Raw genomic sequence first — 16,995 nt, 5'->3', positions numbered from 1 at the left:
TCTATCATAATTAGCAATGATTGATGTCTTTCTAGGCTACCCACAACACAGCAAGGAGATACACATAGGAGTTGCCTAGCCAAGGCTTTACTCTCCCTGCAGACATTGGGAAAAGTATGGCACATTTGGCCTTTTCGTGGGGAAGATATTTCTGTACATGCACTTATAGCCCTACATACATTTTTCATGTGAGCTATTTGATTTATGATAGAGGCACTGGAAATACGCAGTGATGATGATTAACTGCACAATCCGAGGCATGATTTAACTATGAATGGAACATGGGGGAAAAAATCGACATATTCGTTCAAAAACCCTCATAGTTGATGTAGCCTAGCCTTGTGTCTGCATGCATCGTTACTTTCTATCCCACCCAACCTCGACCTCGCCATGTTCGGCGACGGGGCAGATTGCCCCTCCATCTATTCCATGCTGCAGGTGTTGCTGATATAGTCTACAGTATCCTGGCATCTAATCCTGGCATCTATCTGCTTTGCTTGTTTCTTCCATTTCCTCTCGCAATGTGCGTTTTTCTGCTTACCTTTTACATTTTCGCTCAGTGCCCTGCGGACTGAGGTGTTGGATTCTGCAGTCTGCTTGCAGAGAGAGAGAGCATCTTAAAGAAACACCCACCCACCACCTTCTCCCGGTACTTTTTTTCTACTCCACCTTGGCGCTTATATCGGGGAAGTTTGATTATTTTCGTGAAACAAAGTAGTTTTCGTATGGTTGTATGAGTGTGGTCCAATTATAATTAGGGTGGTTTATAGGTTAGCCCAGTAGTTGTAGTAATGAATGGATGACCAACGGTTGGAGGAGGGCGACAATATGCATTAACTCTTGGTGGGTGTAGGGAGAGAGAGAGAGAGAGAGAGAGAGAGAGAGACCAGCCAGTCGCCAGAGAAGAATGGAGAATGCTCTACGAACACTCTCCATCGCTTGAGGGAATAGAGGAAGAAAGGATGAGATAAAGACAATTCTTCTTCACGTTGCGACTTTTGCTATCGAACTTGATTGCCGGGGTTTTACACATCTCAGTGAAAACAATTCGGAGAATGCGCTTAGGGGCATGGATACCCACGCGTCACTAGGATTTTTGTTTCCAGATAAAAGGATTGAAGAAGAATAACCAAAGCTCCCTTTTCTCCCTAAATCTGTTTCATCGGAAAATTGTAAAGGTGGAGCGATCAGGAAAGGCCGATGACGGACCTATTAATCCAGTCAGTGCATCAGAAGCACCAAAAGGTTCTGGAAACGTTTGGATGGAAATCGGGCGAATGTTTAGACTTGCTTTTGGTTTTATATGAAACTGGTGACTAGTAGTTGCGATTTTTCTCTCTCTGGAATTTTCATCTTCTCATTCAAGAAATTATAGTGAAGACATTTGCCGGGTTATCAATTGTATTTTAATTTAATTTTAGGAAAGGTGGAATGGTATTGCGGTACGCTGTCCATTTCGCAATTCCCTTAAATCTCAATCGTTTCCTCTTGAAGTATTCCTTAATCTAAATGGAATTAGTTGAGCTTGAAGCCCCTTGTGAAAGGTACAGACATGGTACATGGGCACAGCCTCCTTCACGGTAAGTCATCACTTCTATTGAACAGAATTTACTGCCTTGCGCCTATACCACAAAACCTTAATTGAGTAGCCCAATGTTCATGAGTTTATGAATTGACGTACCATTGTGGTTGCCTATAGTTGTCAGTCCCCATATAGCGGGAGATGTGTAACGAATTTGATATCCATGCACTCATACCCATTGACAATTTCTATAGTATATAGCCTACCTTTTCAAACCGTATGTGTAGGCTACTTTTACATAGCATTGCATGCGGATGGATACAGTATAGTATTTAGCCTGAAGACTGCATGTATAACCTACACTTTTTCCATTTGTATGATGAATAGTGCGTAAAAGCCCAGTTATGTGTTGCCCGAGGTCTGATGTATGATACAGTGTAAAAGGTAGATTAGGTGTGCCTGTTCATTGCGCATCCAATTCTATTAAAAAAGTTGAGAAACTTTAGGGATTTAAATGTTTTCAAATTAATCTAATTTGAGATTGGATTGATTTAATGGTACACTATTTTTTTTGTTAAATGGCCCATATCCTTGTATTTTGATATCTTCAGAGTAGGCCTATTTTACCCTAGGCGGGATATACTACCGAAATGTATTTGTCTCTTGTTGCAGTTGTTGCAAGTCTACTCATACTTGGGTTGTCTGGGGCAACAAAGAAGGAAGCAGGTAAAATGCATTCTATCATTGCATACAGTCAGGTCCATAATTATTGACACCCCTGATAAAGATTAGCAAAAAATACTGTATAAATAAATAATACAAATACTGAGCTAAATTGTATTCTCATAAAAATATGAAAATTAAATTATTTTATACTAATCCAATTGCTCAGAGAAAGAGATTTTGTTTAGCAAATAATATTTTTTCTCTCAAAAAGATAGGGGTCAAAATTATTGGCACCCCTGTTTTCAATACCTCACCTTCCGAGGATAACTGCACTGAGCCTTTTTCTAAAGTGTTTTATGAGATTGGAGAGCACATTGGGAGGGATCTTAGACCATTCCTCCATACATAATATTTCCAGATCCTTGATATCCTTCGTCTGCTTTTAAAGACCGCCCTCTTCAATTCAAACCACAGCTTTTCAATGATGTCCAAGTCCGGAGACTGAGATGGCCATTGCAAAATGCTGATTTTGTGATAAATTGACCATTTATTTGTGGAGTTTGATGTGTGGTTGGAGTTATTGTCTTGCTGGAAGATCCACCTGTGGCCAAGGGGCAACCAGGTTTTTGGAAAAAATGACCTGGTACTGGGTAAAATTTAATGAAACTTGGCCGCAAGTGGATCTTACAGCAAGACAAGAACCCCAAGCACACATCAAAATCCACAAAGAAATGGTTAAGTGACCACAAAATCAATTAAAAACCTGTGGTTTGAATTGAATAGGGCAGTACATAACCGCAGACGAAAGATATCAAGGATCTGGAAAAAGTCTGTATGGAGGAATGGTCTAAGATCCCTCCCAATGTGTTCTCTACTCTCATAAAACATTTTAGAAAAAGGCTCAGTGCGGTTATCCTCGCAAGGTGAGGGATTGAAAGGTGTTGAAAACAGGGCTGTCAATAATTTTGACCGCTATCTTTTTGAGAGAAAAAAATATGAATTGTTAAACAAAATCTTTCTCTGAGCTATTGCATTAGTATAAAATAATATAATTTTCAGATTTTTTGGAGCATACAATATAGCTCAGTATTTGTATTATTTATTTTATACAGTCTTTTTTGCTCATCTTTATCAAAGGTGCCAATAATTTTGGACCTGACTGTAACTCTCTCTCTCTCTCTCTCTCTCTCTCTCTCTCTCTCTCTCTCTCTCTCTCTCTCTCTCTCTCTCTCTCTCTCTCTCTCTCTCTCTCTCTCTCTCTCTCTCTCTCTCTCTCTCTCTCTCTCTCTCTCTTCTTCTTTCTTTCTTTCTTTCTTTCTTTCTTTCTTTCTCTCTGCTCTCTTTCTTTCTTTCTTTCTTTCTTTCTTTCTCTCTCTCTCTCTCTCTCTCTCTCTCTCTCTCTCTCTCTCTCTCTCTCTCTCTCTCTCTCTCTCTCTCTCTCTCTCTCTCTCTCTCTCTCTCTCTCTCTCTCTCTCTCTCTCTCTATCTATCTATCTATCTATCTATCTATCTATCTATCTATCTATCTATCTATCTATCTATCTATATATCTATATAATACAATTCACTCTGCTACTGTTTTTTTCAGTGAAAAACAATTCAGGAGTGAAGCCTGCAGGACAATGTGGCACCTGGGTGAAAGAAGGAGACGGGGGACTGTTCACATCTCCCAACTACCCCAGCAAATACCCCCCAGAAGTAGAGTGTGTTTACATTATTGAAGGTGAATAGCTTTCACAGTAACTAACATAATTATAAAGCCATTTATGTTTTCTGTTCAGATCATGGGTTGACATTCTCCAAACAAATACGGAATGTTTGAATAGACCACCATGAATAAGGAATACAGACTCTTATATAGTGTTTCAGGAACCTTGATCTTACAGCATGTAACATATGATAGTCCTCACATCTTTATCATCTTAGATCCAGGTGAGAAATTAAAACGATCTGTCTGTTTATCTCCTCGCTGTCTACTTCAGGCTTCAGTGAATATGGATGGGCTCAAGTTGCTCTGTGGATGGATGTATCTCTTCATGTTTCAGAGAGAAATCTCGACCAGATATTGATATATGTGTTCACAGTAATAACTGATGGGCTTGGCCAGTTTAGTTGCTGTGCTGCTGATGTTTGTCTGATGATGGTAATGAAATCAGACAACGAGTTGCAATCTCAGTCGTTTTAATTTATGTTCTGGGAGGTTGATATTTGATTAATCAGTGGAGGAGATTAGGTTATGGCCCTAATGATATTAACTAAATGAATACATGAAAGATCATCTATACAGAGAGATTCTATTACTGGACTGGAGGAACTATACTAGCTACAACAGTATCATCTGGGTTATGGTTTGAACTGGATTTATAGATGAAATGTGGATGACGGGCCAGACTTTTAGCCCGATCCACCATCCTGACCTGACCGAATGTAAGCTTGTGAGATCAAGATGGTCGAACGTGGCTACTGGACTTTACCAATAGCCTACTGATAATTAAGATAGAAATATAAGGTTCCCTTTCAGTCGGTCACTCTGTATAGCATACCATGGGGAATCAACGACCAATCATATTCACCTGAAGAACACAGAAATCACGCCCAACTGGCCAATGGATGCCGAGCCCGCCCTCAGAAGCCCCACCTTCCTGGCTATAAAACCGGGCCTCACATTCATTTGCAAAATTCTTCGCTCTTCAGCTCGCCTGAAGGAAGAACATGTCATGCAATTTACAAACTTTTCAAGCACACGAAGACTACGAGATTTGACTCCACCTTAGGTGTCTGTTAGTGGGGAGAGAGTACTCGTCCCCCTAGATGTTGCGAGTTTTGGGTCTTGGTATCGGTTTTTGAGTTTGCTAAAAGCTAACTATTTTCTGCTCTACTTGTGTAGCTAATACTTCCTTGCTTGGTAGGATTTGTGTTTGCTAAAAATCCACTACTTTCTGCTCTGCTTGTGTAGCCAGTGCTTCCTTGCTTGAGTAAGATGGCCAGTGGTAAGAGTAAGTTCAAAAAGGCTAACCAGCCAAGTTTGAACCTCCGACCGTGCCCTAGGGCATATTAAAGATACTCACGAGTGCTGTCCTGTTTGCCTTGGGTGAAAACACACTCAAGAGGCTTTGGCTCAGACCAGTTTGTGTGACCATTGTCTCCGGCTGGGTTCAACTTCCATTAGGTGTCAGGCTGACTTTGTGAGAAATATTGGGGCTGCTGGCAAAGGGTCTTCCGGTGAAAAGACATTGGGAATGGGGTTGTCTGAGGCCGGGAGAGAGCAGCAATGGTGGTTGGAGTTGATAGGGGTGTCATCCCAGCTGAGTGAGGCTCATTCCGGTTTCTCTGGCAGTGTTCATGGTCTGTATTCCGGGGATGATATACTATCCCTGATTGGCTCTGGAGGGTTTTCAGAGTGTGAATGGGATGACATCAGTCCGGAGCAGCCTAAAGCCCCGGCTTTGGATTCAGTGGGGGAGAGTGAACCATTGGTGGTTAATGCACCTTTGATGGAGCTGTGTCGTAGGGCGGAAGATCACCTGGGGGTGGATTGACCGTCTTCTACCCTGCAGCAGAATTCCTCCAGGTTTGGGGGAAGGTATTTACCTCCTATCCCTGCCAGGTGAAGCGTCGCTTACCCCTGTTTAAAGATTTTGCCTATGAGCTAAAGGCGACCTGGGATTCTCCTCATTCAGCTAGGCTGGTGCTACCAGGTTATGAAGAGTTCATGAATGTAGAGGGTATGGAGGAGGCAGGGCTCATTTGCACACCACCAATGGATGAAAAGCTGGTGAGTTACTTAGCTCCAGAGGTTAACAAGGGGGCTAATCCTAGCATGGTGCTTCCAAATAAACAGTGCCGGTTCTCGTGGATCAGCTGGACAAAGTGTACCAGCCTGAGGTTGTGGCATCCCGGTCATTGAATGTGGCCACAATGCTGCAGATGTATCATATCAATTTGCTGCAGGAGCTGAATAAGACCGTGGAGGCGGGGAAACCGGTTTCAGTGCTTCTTGACGAAATCCGTGCTATGGCTGATTTTGTGCTGCGTCTGTCCCGCTGTACTATCCTGGTTGACGTTGTCCCGGATTCCTGAGAGGGACAGGCAGATGTATTTGGATGAGCCAGTTTTGCCAACAAGGTTGTTTGGCTTGGCTATGGAGTCCTTGCAGGCCCATTTCAAGGAGAAACAAAAACAGGACGCAGCTCTACAGGTCCTTTTCCCACGAAAATCCTTCGGACGGGCAGCACGGCAGGTCCTGAGGTGTGAAAGAAAGGGTCCAGGCCCTTTCTTGGCACAGACGCTGTGCTGAGTTGAAGGAGAGTGGGGTGAAACCAGATTCTTCTGTGGCATGGAAGAAGCAGACCAGGCGACCCTAGCTGGAGGCCGAGGGAGAGGGTGTGTTCTCAGGGCCCACCTTCCCAAGTATTTACTGTGGCAACAGTGCTCCCAAGAGGCTCGGTCAATGGGGGCAAGTTACTGGTTGCCAAAGTCCCCGACCCCGGTGTGAGCCGGGTATCAGAACAGCGGTACCACAATAACACATTGTTTCTACCCAAGGTTCCTCGTGTTCAGGGGTATCAAGAGTGCGGTATCATTCAGGTGTGGACATAATAAACACAGTTCCTTCCCCACATTCAGACACACAGTTTTCAAGAGTGACGGATATGAAAACAAGCATGACAAAATTGTTTTTATCCCAGTCCTCAGGGTGGCCCTCTGCCCCTTCAGGAGATAATGAATGGAAGACTGGCAGCATGCTCCGCGGGCATGAGCAGTTTCACCATGCGTGATGAGGACGGTGACAAGGGTGTACAGTCTGCAGTTCGCTGTACCTCCGCCTGCTTTTCGTGGCCTCATTACGTCAATAGTCCTTGAAGTCCTAGCGCCTGTCTTGAGAGAGGAGATTTCCTCTCTCCTTCAAAAGCAGGCTATTCGGGTGGTCCCCATGTAAGAAGAACAGAGCGGTTGGTATAGGCAGTACTTCTTAGTTCCCAAGAGAGATGGAAAAGTGCATCCCATCCTGGAGTTGTGTGTTTTAAACAAGCACCTCAAGGTTTGCAAGTTCAAAATGCTCACACTTTGCCGGCTATTGCAGTCGGTGCGTCCCATCAATTGGTTCACGTCCATAGATCTAAAGGATGCGTATTTCCATGAGTGGCTGTACATCCTCCCCACAGTAAATTTCTGAGATTTCATTTCGAGGGTGTGGCCTACGAGTTTCCGGTCCTGCCTATCGGCCTCTTTCTTTCGCCACTCACCTTTTCTATGGTGGTGGAGGCGGCTTTGGCACCGGTGTGGTGCCAGGGGATCAGAGTATTGGCCTATCTGGACGATTGTCTGATCATAGCGGATTCGAGGGAACAGGTGGAGCGCCACACTGACACGCTGGTTTCCCATATTCAGTCTCTGGGGTTCATAGTGAATCACAAGTAAAGTTGTTTGACTCCGACTCAGTGCATTCAATTTCTGTGTCTCATTCTGGACTCGGTTCTGAATCATGCGGTTTTGTCCCAACAGAGGAGGGTCACATTCCGGCTCTGTCTGGCACAGTTTTAGCTGGGGCATTTGGTGCTTTTACGCTTGTGCCTGCAGTTATTGGGTCTGATGGCCTCTATAATAGCTGTGGTGCTTCTTCTGTTGATGCGTCTGTTTCAGGGCTGGGTATTTGCTACACGTCTGAATGTATCTTGCCCCTGCCGTCGGTTGCTCAAGGTATCCCCATCGTGCCTTAGGGCATTGACTCCTTGGAGCGACCCACGACTGCTGTTGCAGGGGGTTCTTATGGGCCAGGTTGTGTCCCGCAGAGTGATCATGATAGACACATCCTTACTGGCATGGGGAGCTCTGTGTGTGGGCTACTTGGAAAGATGGATTTGGTCAACAGCGCAAAGGGTGCTGCATATCAATTACCAAGAGCTACTGACTGTTTTGCCAGCACTGAGGCATTTCCTTCCGATGTTGGAGGGCCAGCATGTGTTGGGAAGGTCCGACAAGCAGGACATTAGTGGCAGGACATAGTGTGCGGTCTCTCTCTCTCCTAAACCTGTCCCGTTATCAGCTCGTATGGAGCCGTGCGCATTTCCTGTCGCTCAAGGTGACGTATCTTACCGATCTCTCAAAGTGGGTGAGGATCTACTTTCCAGGAAGGGTCCTATTGCTACAGAGTGGAGACTGCACCCCTCGGTGGTTGGACCGGTTCGGAAGGGCCAACGTAGAACTTTACGCATCGAGAGAAAACGCTCGTTTTCATCTGTTGGGGACAGTCCGTCAGGAGGGTTTGTTGTTGATTCTGGTGGCTCCCCGTTGGCCCAGACAACCCTGGTTCCCGGAGATCATCTGCTTGTTGGGCAGGGACCCGTGGATGGTTCTGTGTCATCGGGATCTATTGTAGTGGACAATAACCACTATACTTTATTAAAAATCAAAGTCCTTCCATAGTTTTTGTGGAATCAAGAATGACTCTATTACAATTTCAACAAAGCCAGGCCAATCTTCAGATTCGGCCCCCTCTCTCTCTCTCTGCCCTAGCTATATAGTCTCCTTCACACACACCCTCGCTTAAAATCCCTCCCTCTTCAGTTTCCCGCTCTTTATCGCTCCGCCCACTTCCTTTGTCTATGATGGTGGCTAAATTCAACTTTCATTCAGTTCAGAATCAATAGTAATACAATCAATCAGTCCCTTATCTTGCAAAAACACTCATGTTTAGTTTAAACTCTGTTCAACCCCGGCTCTCCTGGGCTTGATCTGAAGACTGATTGTTGGACATGACAGGTCCATACTTAAATCTTTCAAACGTACACAAAACCTCACCCCATCATGCTGTAATCAATCAAGAAGATACCCCAGGAGAGACAAAGGTTTAGCCTGAACTCTGTCCAACCCTGGCCGCTCCTTCCACTTTGTTTGAGGAGAGAGGCAAAAGGCCACAGTCTGGTTTCAGTCTCTCTGATAAAGTAGGACAGCCATGGATTTAAGTAAGAGTGAGCAATTCGACCCTAGGTCAGATTCCCACTTTACCCACACACACACAGTGAAATTACCCAATTAAGTTCCTGGCCCAGCAACAAAGAATTCTAACTCTATGTTCGTGATTAACCCAGTTTTATCTCATAGTCCACTAAAAAATATCCATCACTATTACCCCAGGTGCATGGGAGAGTTTGGCACGCACGACCGCAGTTAAAGGATCTGTGGGTTTGGCCCCTAAAAGGTTGAATTTAACGGCTAGGAGTTTACTCTTGAACGGGATTACAACTATACAGTTGGCGCGTGCACCCTCTATGAAATATACATATAAGTGGCACGCAGTTGGTGTCAGGTTAAAGGAGTTTCGTCTCTTTGGTGGACATTTTGATGTTCCTGCAAGAGCTTTTTGAGCAGGGCCTTTCTTTTGCGACATTGAAGGTTTATATGGCTGCCATCTCGGCGTGTCATGTAGGGATTGACGGCTCTACACCGGGGTTTCATCCTCTGGTGGTGCGGTTCCTGAAAGGCGTGTGTTGGCTCAGACCAGTGTCTAAGCCTCTGGCACCGACCTGGCTTTGGTCCTGGATGCTCTGTCTGAGACTCCGTTTGAGCCATTGGTGTACACCTGATGGTCTTTTCCTACAAGACTGCCCTGCTCATGGCCTTGGTGTCAGCCAAGCACGTTGGAGATCTCTGCGCGCTATCAGTACACCCTCCCTGTTTTGTTATGCCCTAATGCAGCTTTTGCTCCCAAGGTTATGCCTATATCTTACAGGTCCCTGGCTTTCGAGCTGTTCCCTTTCTCACCTCCTCCGTTTGCTTCTGGTGATCAACAGAGGTTGCATGGCTTGTGTCCGGTTCGCACTTTCCGCACGTATATGGATAGGACGAAGGAAATCCCTGTTTGTGACCAGCTTTTTGTCTGTTTTACTAATCGAGCTCGGGGTAAGGTGCTTTCTAAGCAGTGTCTTTCTCCCTGGCATATGACAGCAAAGGACAAGGGTTGCCTACCGGTGTGCATGCTCACTTCACTAGGGGTGTGGCGGCTTCTTGGGTATTGTTCAGAGGCATGACGATTGGTGATATCTGTGCTGCAACCAGTTGGCGTTCCCCACATACCTTTGTGAGGTTTTATCGCTTGGATGTAACTACTCCCAGGGTGGTTACCACAGTTCCCTGTGGGTTTGAGCCTTGGGCTGCCATGGCAGCATGCGAGTACACAGTTTCCAGGTTACTGCAGGTTTCCTGGTTCATCGACTCTGATCGATGCTATGCAGAGAGCGTGTGCGTTTTACCAAGTCACGACAGGTGTTCTGTTGTTTTGGTCTTGCGGTTCCTTGTACGAGTTCTGACATTTCAGGCTCACAAGCTAAGTATTTTTCTTGGAACCGTGGGGTCTATGGACTTGGGCTGCAGTGGCAGCGTGTCAGTGCGCATAGCCAAGTTGCAGCATGTTCTGGTTCCCTATATACTGTAGGGCTCTGACAGTTCAGTCCTCATGAGGCTCTGACAGTTCAGGCTTCTCGGCTAAGTATTAGGGGAAAAGGTGGCTTCTGTAACCCCTTTTTGGAGCCAGTGGAACCTGTCTGTGCTTGGGCTAGCGTGGGCATCCTGGTTTGGTACCTTCTGAGCTGGCTTGGGGCGTGATTGTATGTCCCCATAGTATATTATACACAGTGACCGAATGAAAGGGAACATACAGTTATGAATATAACTACTGTTCCCTGAAAGAGGGAACGAGGTATAACATATTTTATCCCCACACCGTCAAGGGGTTTGGGCTCGCTGAAGAGCGGTACTGAACTGAGGAAATGAATTTGAGTCCCGGTGTCATAGCCAGGAAGGCGGGACTTCCGAGTTTTGGCTCGGTATCCATTGGCCCGTTGGGCGTGATTTCAGTTTTCTTCAGGTGAGTATGATTGGTCGTTGACTCCCCATACTATGTTATGCCTCGTTCCCTCCTTCAGGGAACAGAAGTTATATTCATATAACTGTATGATGTAGTTGCTTGAAATACTTGGAAAATCCTTCACCAATAAATTAATAAAACACAGGGATTCTAGGATTCAGATTTTCTTAGTAAATCACTCATCTAAGCCACATAGTAGTTAATTAATTTAAGACAACTTACAGTGAGTATCTATTTCAATTGCATTGCAAAATGACTCAAAATGAATAAACCCCTAACATGGGCATTTACCATAAGAAAGCCTCATCTTAATTGCACTTCACATGTTCTCTATGTTTTGCCTTAAATGCCTTATAGACGTACTGCATTGTGTAATATGCTACACTTATACTTTATATATAGCATGAGCATTATATTTATCTGTGTTATCTACTCTCTTTGTCTCCTCCAGCTCCTCCGAGGCTGTGTATTGTTCTGTTCTTTGATGAGAGGTATTCTATAGAGCCTTCATGGGAATGTAAATTTGACAACATTGAGGTGCGAGATGGCCCCTTTGGCTTCTCCCCAATAATCGGGCGCTACTGTGGCCAGACCATCCCTCCCTTCATCAGGAGCAGCGGACGTTACCTCTGGATAAAATTTGTTTCTGACGGCGAACTGGAGGCGATTGGATTTTCAGCCAACTACAACTTCACTGCAGGTAACAATCGATACAAAGTATCCACACTACCTGAGCTAGGCAATCACAAAATGCCCAATTGCAACAGCAGGATAGTGTTGACACTACAAAGAGGCTAGTTCAGGGCCCGCATCCACAAAGTGTCTCAGGGTAGGAGTGCTTTTAGATCATAATGAATAAGATTATTTGGACAGATCCTAGATCAGCACTCCTACTCTGAGACTCTTTGTGGATACGGGCCCTGGAGTTCAATGCAAAAACTGGCTCACAGAAACTTCATCAACAGTCTGTTCGCACCCTCTCTGCTAAGCAGCACCATATATTTCCTTGGCACACAAAGTATGCTATCAGCTCCTAGCCTCCAGCCATGGTGGCATGCAGGCAGGCTAACGATATTTGTTGCTGTAGTAACATATACAGTGGGGAAAACAAGTATTTAGTCAGCCACCAATTGTGCAAGTTCTCCCACTTAAAAAGATGAGAGAGGCCTGTAATTTTCATCATAGGTACACGTCAACTATGACAGACAAATTGAGAAAAAAAAATCCAGAAAATCACATTGTATGATTTTTAATGAATTTATTTGCAAATTATGGTGGAAAATAAGTATTTGGTCACCTACAAACAAGCAAGATTTCTGGCTCTCACAGACCTGTAACTTCTTATTTAAGAGGCTCCTCAGTCCTCCACTCGTTACCAGTATTAATGGCACCTGTTTGAACTTGTTATCAGTATAAAAGACACCTGTCCACAACCTCAAACAGTCACACTCCAAACTCCACTATGGCCAAGACCAAAGAGCTGTCAAAGGACACCAGAAACAGAATTGTAGACCTGCACCAGGCTGGGAAGACTGAATCTGCAATAGGTAAGCAGCTTGGTTTGAAGAAATCAACTGTGGGAGCAATTATTAGGAAATGGAAGACATACAAGACCACTGATAATCTCCCTCGATCTGGGGCTCCACGCAAGATCTCACCCCGTGGGGTCAAAATGATCACAAGAACGGTGAGCAAAAATCCCAGAACCACACGGGGGGACCTAGTGAATGACCGGCAGAGAGCTGGGACCAAAGTAACAAAGCCTACCATCAGTAACACACTACGCCGCCAGGGACTCAAATCCTGCAGTGGCAGACGTGTCCCCCTGCTTAAGCCAGTACATGTCCAGGCCCGTCTGAAGTTTGCTAGAGTGCATTTGGATGATCCAGAAGAGGATTGGGAGAATGTCATATGGTCAGATGAAACCAAAATATAACTTTTTGGTAAAAACTCAACTCGTCGTGTTTGGAGGACAAAGAATGCTGAGTTCCATCCAAAGAACACCATACCTACTGTGAAGCATGGGGGTGGAAACATCATGCTTTGGGGCTGTTTTTCTGCAAAGGGACCAGGACGACTGATCCGTGTAAAGAAAGAATGAATGGGGCCATGTTTTGTGAGATTTTGAGTGAAAACCTCCTTCCATCAGCAAGGGCATTGATGATGAAACGTGGCTGGGTCTTTCAGCATGACAATGATCCCAAATACACCGCCTGGGCAACGAAGGAGTGGCTTCGTAAGAAGCATTTCAAGGTCCTGGAGTGGCCTAGCCAGTCTCCAGATCTCAACCCCATAGAAAATCTTTGGAGGGAGTTGAAAGTCCGTGTTGCCCAGCGACAGCCCCAAAACATCACTGCTCTAGAGGAGATCTGCATGAAAGAATGGGCCAAAATACCAGCAACAGTGTGTGAAAACCTTGTGAAGAGTTACAGAAAACGTTTGACCTGTGTCATTGCCAACAAAGGGTATATAACAAAGTATTGAGAAACTTTTGTTATTGACCAAATACTTATTTTCCACCATAATTTGCAATAAATTCATTAAAAATCCTACAATGTGATTTTCTGGATTTTTTTTCTCATTTTGTCTGTCATAGTTGACGTGTACCTATGATGAAAATTACAGGCCTCTCTCATCTTTTTAAGTGGGAGAACTTGCACAATTGGTGGCTGACTAAATACTTTTTTTCCCCACTGTATATAACTGGCGGCGTGGAGATTTAGTTTGATAGCTTTCAATCAGAGTTCTCTGTGTTGTTTACAGGGGTACAGGAAGGGGGGGAGCAGAGGGAAGGTGAAGTAGCGTGACAGGCTAATCTGTACTGTCGAACACAATCTTCCCAATTACCTCCCTCCGCGTGCCGCGAGAAGCCTTGACTCTCTTCATTTGCATCACCTTCGGGCTGGTTTCCCATTAATTGAGCAGTGCGTGGATTTACTACAACCTTTCGAAGCCAAACAATGATTTGAAATCCCCTCTGGTCTCCTATAGGCTGTATGGTGTATACCCTTGGCTGCGTCAGGGTTTAATAACACTGTCAACTTATTTTGTGTGTTGTCGAGGGTTGAAGGGAATACTGCCCGAAGCAGCGTGATATGTTGGATAATTTTAACACCACCATCACAGCTTTGAACGACTGACCTGCAGAATCATGTTCCATAGGGGAAAAATCATTGAGCATCCCACATTCTGTATATATCCCTCTTTACCTCCACAAAATACATTGCCATAAACCTCTTGACATTTTTCATTGCCATTGACCTACAACATCGTCCTTGGATGCTGTTTTACTTAAGCAAAAAGGCATGAGAACCCGGGAATTATCGTGTGAATAACTCCCTGCTAGGGCTGCTCTTAGGCCCGAAGTGAAGCCAAGGGCCGGGGTAACAGCCCTTAGGAGGGTGTTATTCTCAATAATTCCCAGGTTCGAGGGCCTTATTGCTTTTATAAAACGGGCGCCAACATATTAAAAAAGATTAACGACATGTTTTCATTAAAAACGTTACTATATTGAGTAAATTTGTTTTATTTCATCCTTCCACCATACTAAATAGTCCCGGCAAAAGCCAGTCGTTAGTTCTGAGTTTCTGAAATTGCTAGCCCAATGGGCTGGTAATTCATTCTATCCATTCTATTTGCAATGGTTGCTATGCTAAACAAATCATTGGCATTTAGCTATGCAGGCTAGCTACTTCTACTTTGCTAGCTAGCCAACTAAAGCTAACACACAATCACATCAACAGCTGAAATGACAGCAAACTATGTGCCTTTGTTTCTATTGCCATTTCTTTGGATATATCCATTAGAATAATCCTGATAAATGATTTTTCCTTGCTCAGAGAAGTGATCAGTCTCGTCACATTCATGTGCATGGCACGGTGAAGATCGCAAAAAAATAAACTGCAACATTGTTCCACAGGTCGAGAGGCAAACAGGAAGGTTTAGACAAACCAAATGCTAGCCTATTAGCATGTGGAAATATTGTCTAGACACTTTTTTTCCAGGGAAGATTAAGTTTATAAATTGGCTGGGCTGTGGGACAGTGGATACGCATTGATACATCTAATGGAACTGTTAACAGGCTTTGCCTGGAGAATGTGGGGATTGTGGTGCTATAACTCCCCTCTATTATAATTTTGAACAAAGCCCCTTTTCCATCCCTTACCCTCATATACTGTATATACATTTTTCTCCACACATACCTCTTTTCACCACACACAAGGCTTTCCCATACACCCAAATACATTGATAATTTATCCTAGATGGATAGACTAGATTTAATGGGGTGAAGAAGGAATGGGATTGCTGCTCTGTATGTGACAAGGTATTTTAGTGGGTTGCTATTGACAATTGAACCCATACAGTAAAATAAGTAAGACAGAGTGAGTGAGTGAGGTCATGTGAAACGGTGGGTGAAGATAGGGGGGGAAAGTGGTATTGTCCAGTTAGAGTCAGGTTGATGAAGTGTGTATGTTTTCTCAATAGAATATTGTGGTTATCTTTGAAAAACTGCTGTCTACTGGTGAAGCCTCTTTTCTGATTGCTGAGGGAGATACAAATAAATAAATAACATGGCTCCCCCTGTCTTGACAATAAATATCTGTGGCACATGATTTACATAATTAAAGATGATAAAAGGATTGAATTCACTCAATTTTATGCTCCAAAATCTGGCTGTGTGGAGAGAGGTTCACATCTGCCTCTGCCTGGCTAATGCTGCTAGCACATGCTAATTCACACTGGGCTACTCAAGATGAATGAAAAGCAAGGGGAGCGAAGGAGGAGGAGGAGAGAGAGAAACGTTCTACCCATTTTACTCACCTTGTCTTCTCCCTCGCTTTTCATTCATTTAAAGTGCCCTGAGGAGAGTGGAGATGGGGATAAGAGGAGAGGAGGGGAGAAGACAAGAGAAGAGTGAACATAAATCAAATGTGATGAATCACAGGTTTTTCCACTCACCGTGTCTTCCTGTCCCGCTCCATTTTGTCAATCACCTGGAAATGAAAGATATAACAGCCTTTATGAGATCAGCCACCCTCCCAGCCTTCATACTGTAGAGCAGAGGACTAGGACTGGATGTACTGTATACTGTATAATACTGTATCACTATTGACTATTGTAATCAATGTAACAGCAATTATTCATAGTATGTTGTGGCTTTTGGTGTAGATTTAAACTCATTCCACTTTTGCTCCTTTATTTATACAGGTGATCCCATAAAAAAATAAACCTAGACGGCAGCAATCAAACATTAATACGATTTGACAAAAGCATAGGAAATACTTCAAAGCATGTTTTGGGAGTTTACAGAATTACTACAGTGATGACTAACACTGATACAGCAGCCGGTGAGGTTGGAGGGAGGAGACTAAGGTAGAGGTGGAAGTATCTGGAATCTAGTCATGCTAGGTTCTGACATACACAAGGTGCCAAACTTAATCTACAGGTGCAGTAACACACTCACTGTCATTCCATTCCAATCACACTATCAAGTGCATCATCAGCAAGAGATGCTGTCTGAATTATAACTGTAGAAGTGATTAGGGAATAGTTTGTGGAAACAGCTATGTGGATTAGGGAATAGTTTGTGGAAACAGCTATGTGGATTAGGGAATAGTTTGTGGAAACAGCTATGTGGATTAGGGAATAGTTTGTGGAAACAGATATGTGGATTAGGGAATAGTTTGTTGAAACAGCTATTTGGATTATGGAATAGTTTGTGGAAACAGCTATGTGGATTAGGGAATAGTTTGTGGAAACAGATATGTGGATTAGGGAATAGTTTGTGGAAACAGCTATGTGAATTAGGGAATAGTTTGTGGAAACAGCTATGTAGATTAGGGAATAGTTTGTGGAAACACCTATGTGGATTAGGGAATAGTTTGTGGAAACAGCTATGTGGATTAGGGAATAGTTTGTGGAAACAGCTATGTGGATTAGG

General features: G+C 44.0%; 1 protein-coding gene across 2 annotated transcripts in view; it reads left to right on the top strand.

Annotated features, from left to right (window-relative positions):
• The first annotated feature begins 572 nt into the window (after positions 1 to 572).
• The window catches only part of neto1l (neuropilin (NRP) and tolloid (TLL)-like 1, like), a 188,783-nt gene continuing 172,360 nt past the window's right edge, over positions 573 to 16,995 (top strand). Inside the window, exons 1-4 of one of the 2 annotated variants that reach the window (XM_041862197.2) lie at positions 573 to 1,580; positions 2,195 to 2,248; positions 3,777 to 3,911; positions 11,506 to 11,754. In XM_041862197.2, the coding sequence (XP_041718131.1) occupies positions 1,553 to 1,580; positions 2,195 to 2,248; positions 3,777 to 3,911; positions 11,506 to 11,754 (466 nt within the window). In that variant the 5' untranslated portion in view covers positions 573 to 1,552. The remainder of the gene's footprint in view (positions 1,581 to 2,194; positions 2,249 to 3,776; positions 3,912 to 11,505; positions 11,755 to 16,995) is intronic. The other variant, XM_041862198.2, reaches the window with a different exon arrangement.

Source organism: Coregonus clupeaformis, chromosome 34, assembly GCF_020615455.1.
Source record: "Coregonus clupeaformis isolate EN_2021a chromosome 34, ASM2061545v1, whole genome shotgun sequence".
Lineage (NCBI taxonomy): Eukaryota > Metazoa > Chordata > Actinopteri > Salmoniformes > Salmonidae > Coregonus > Coregonus clupeaformis.
This window is presented reverse-complemented; position numbering and strand designations above follow the sequence as displayed.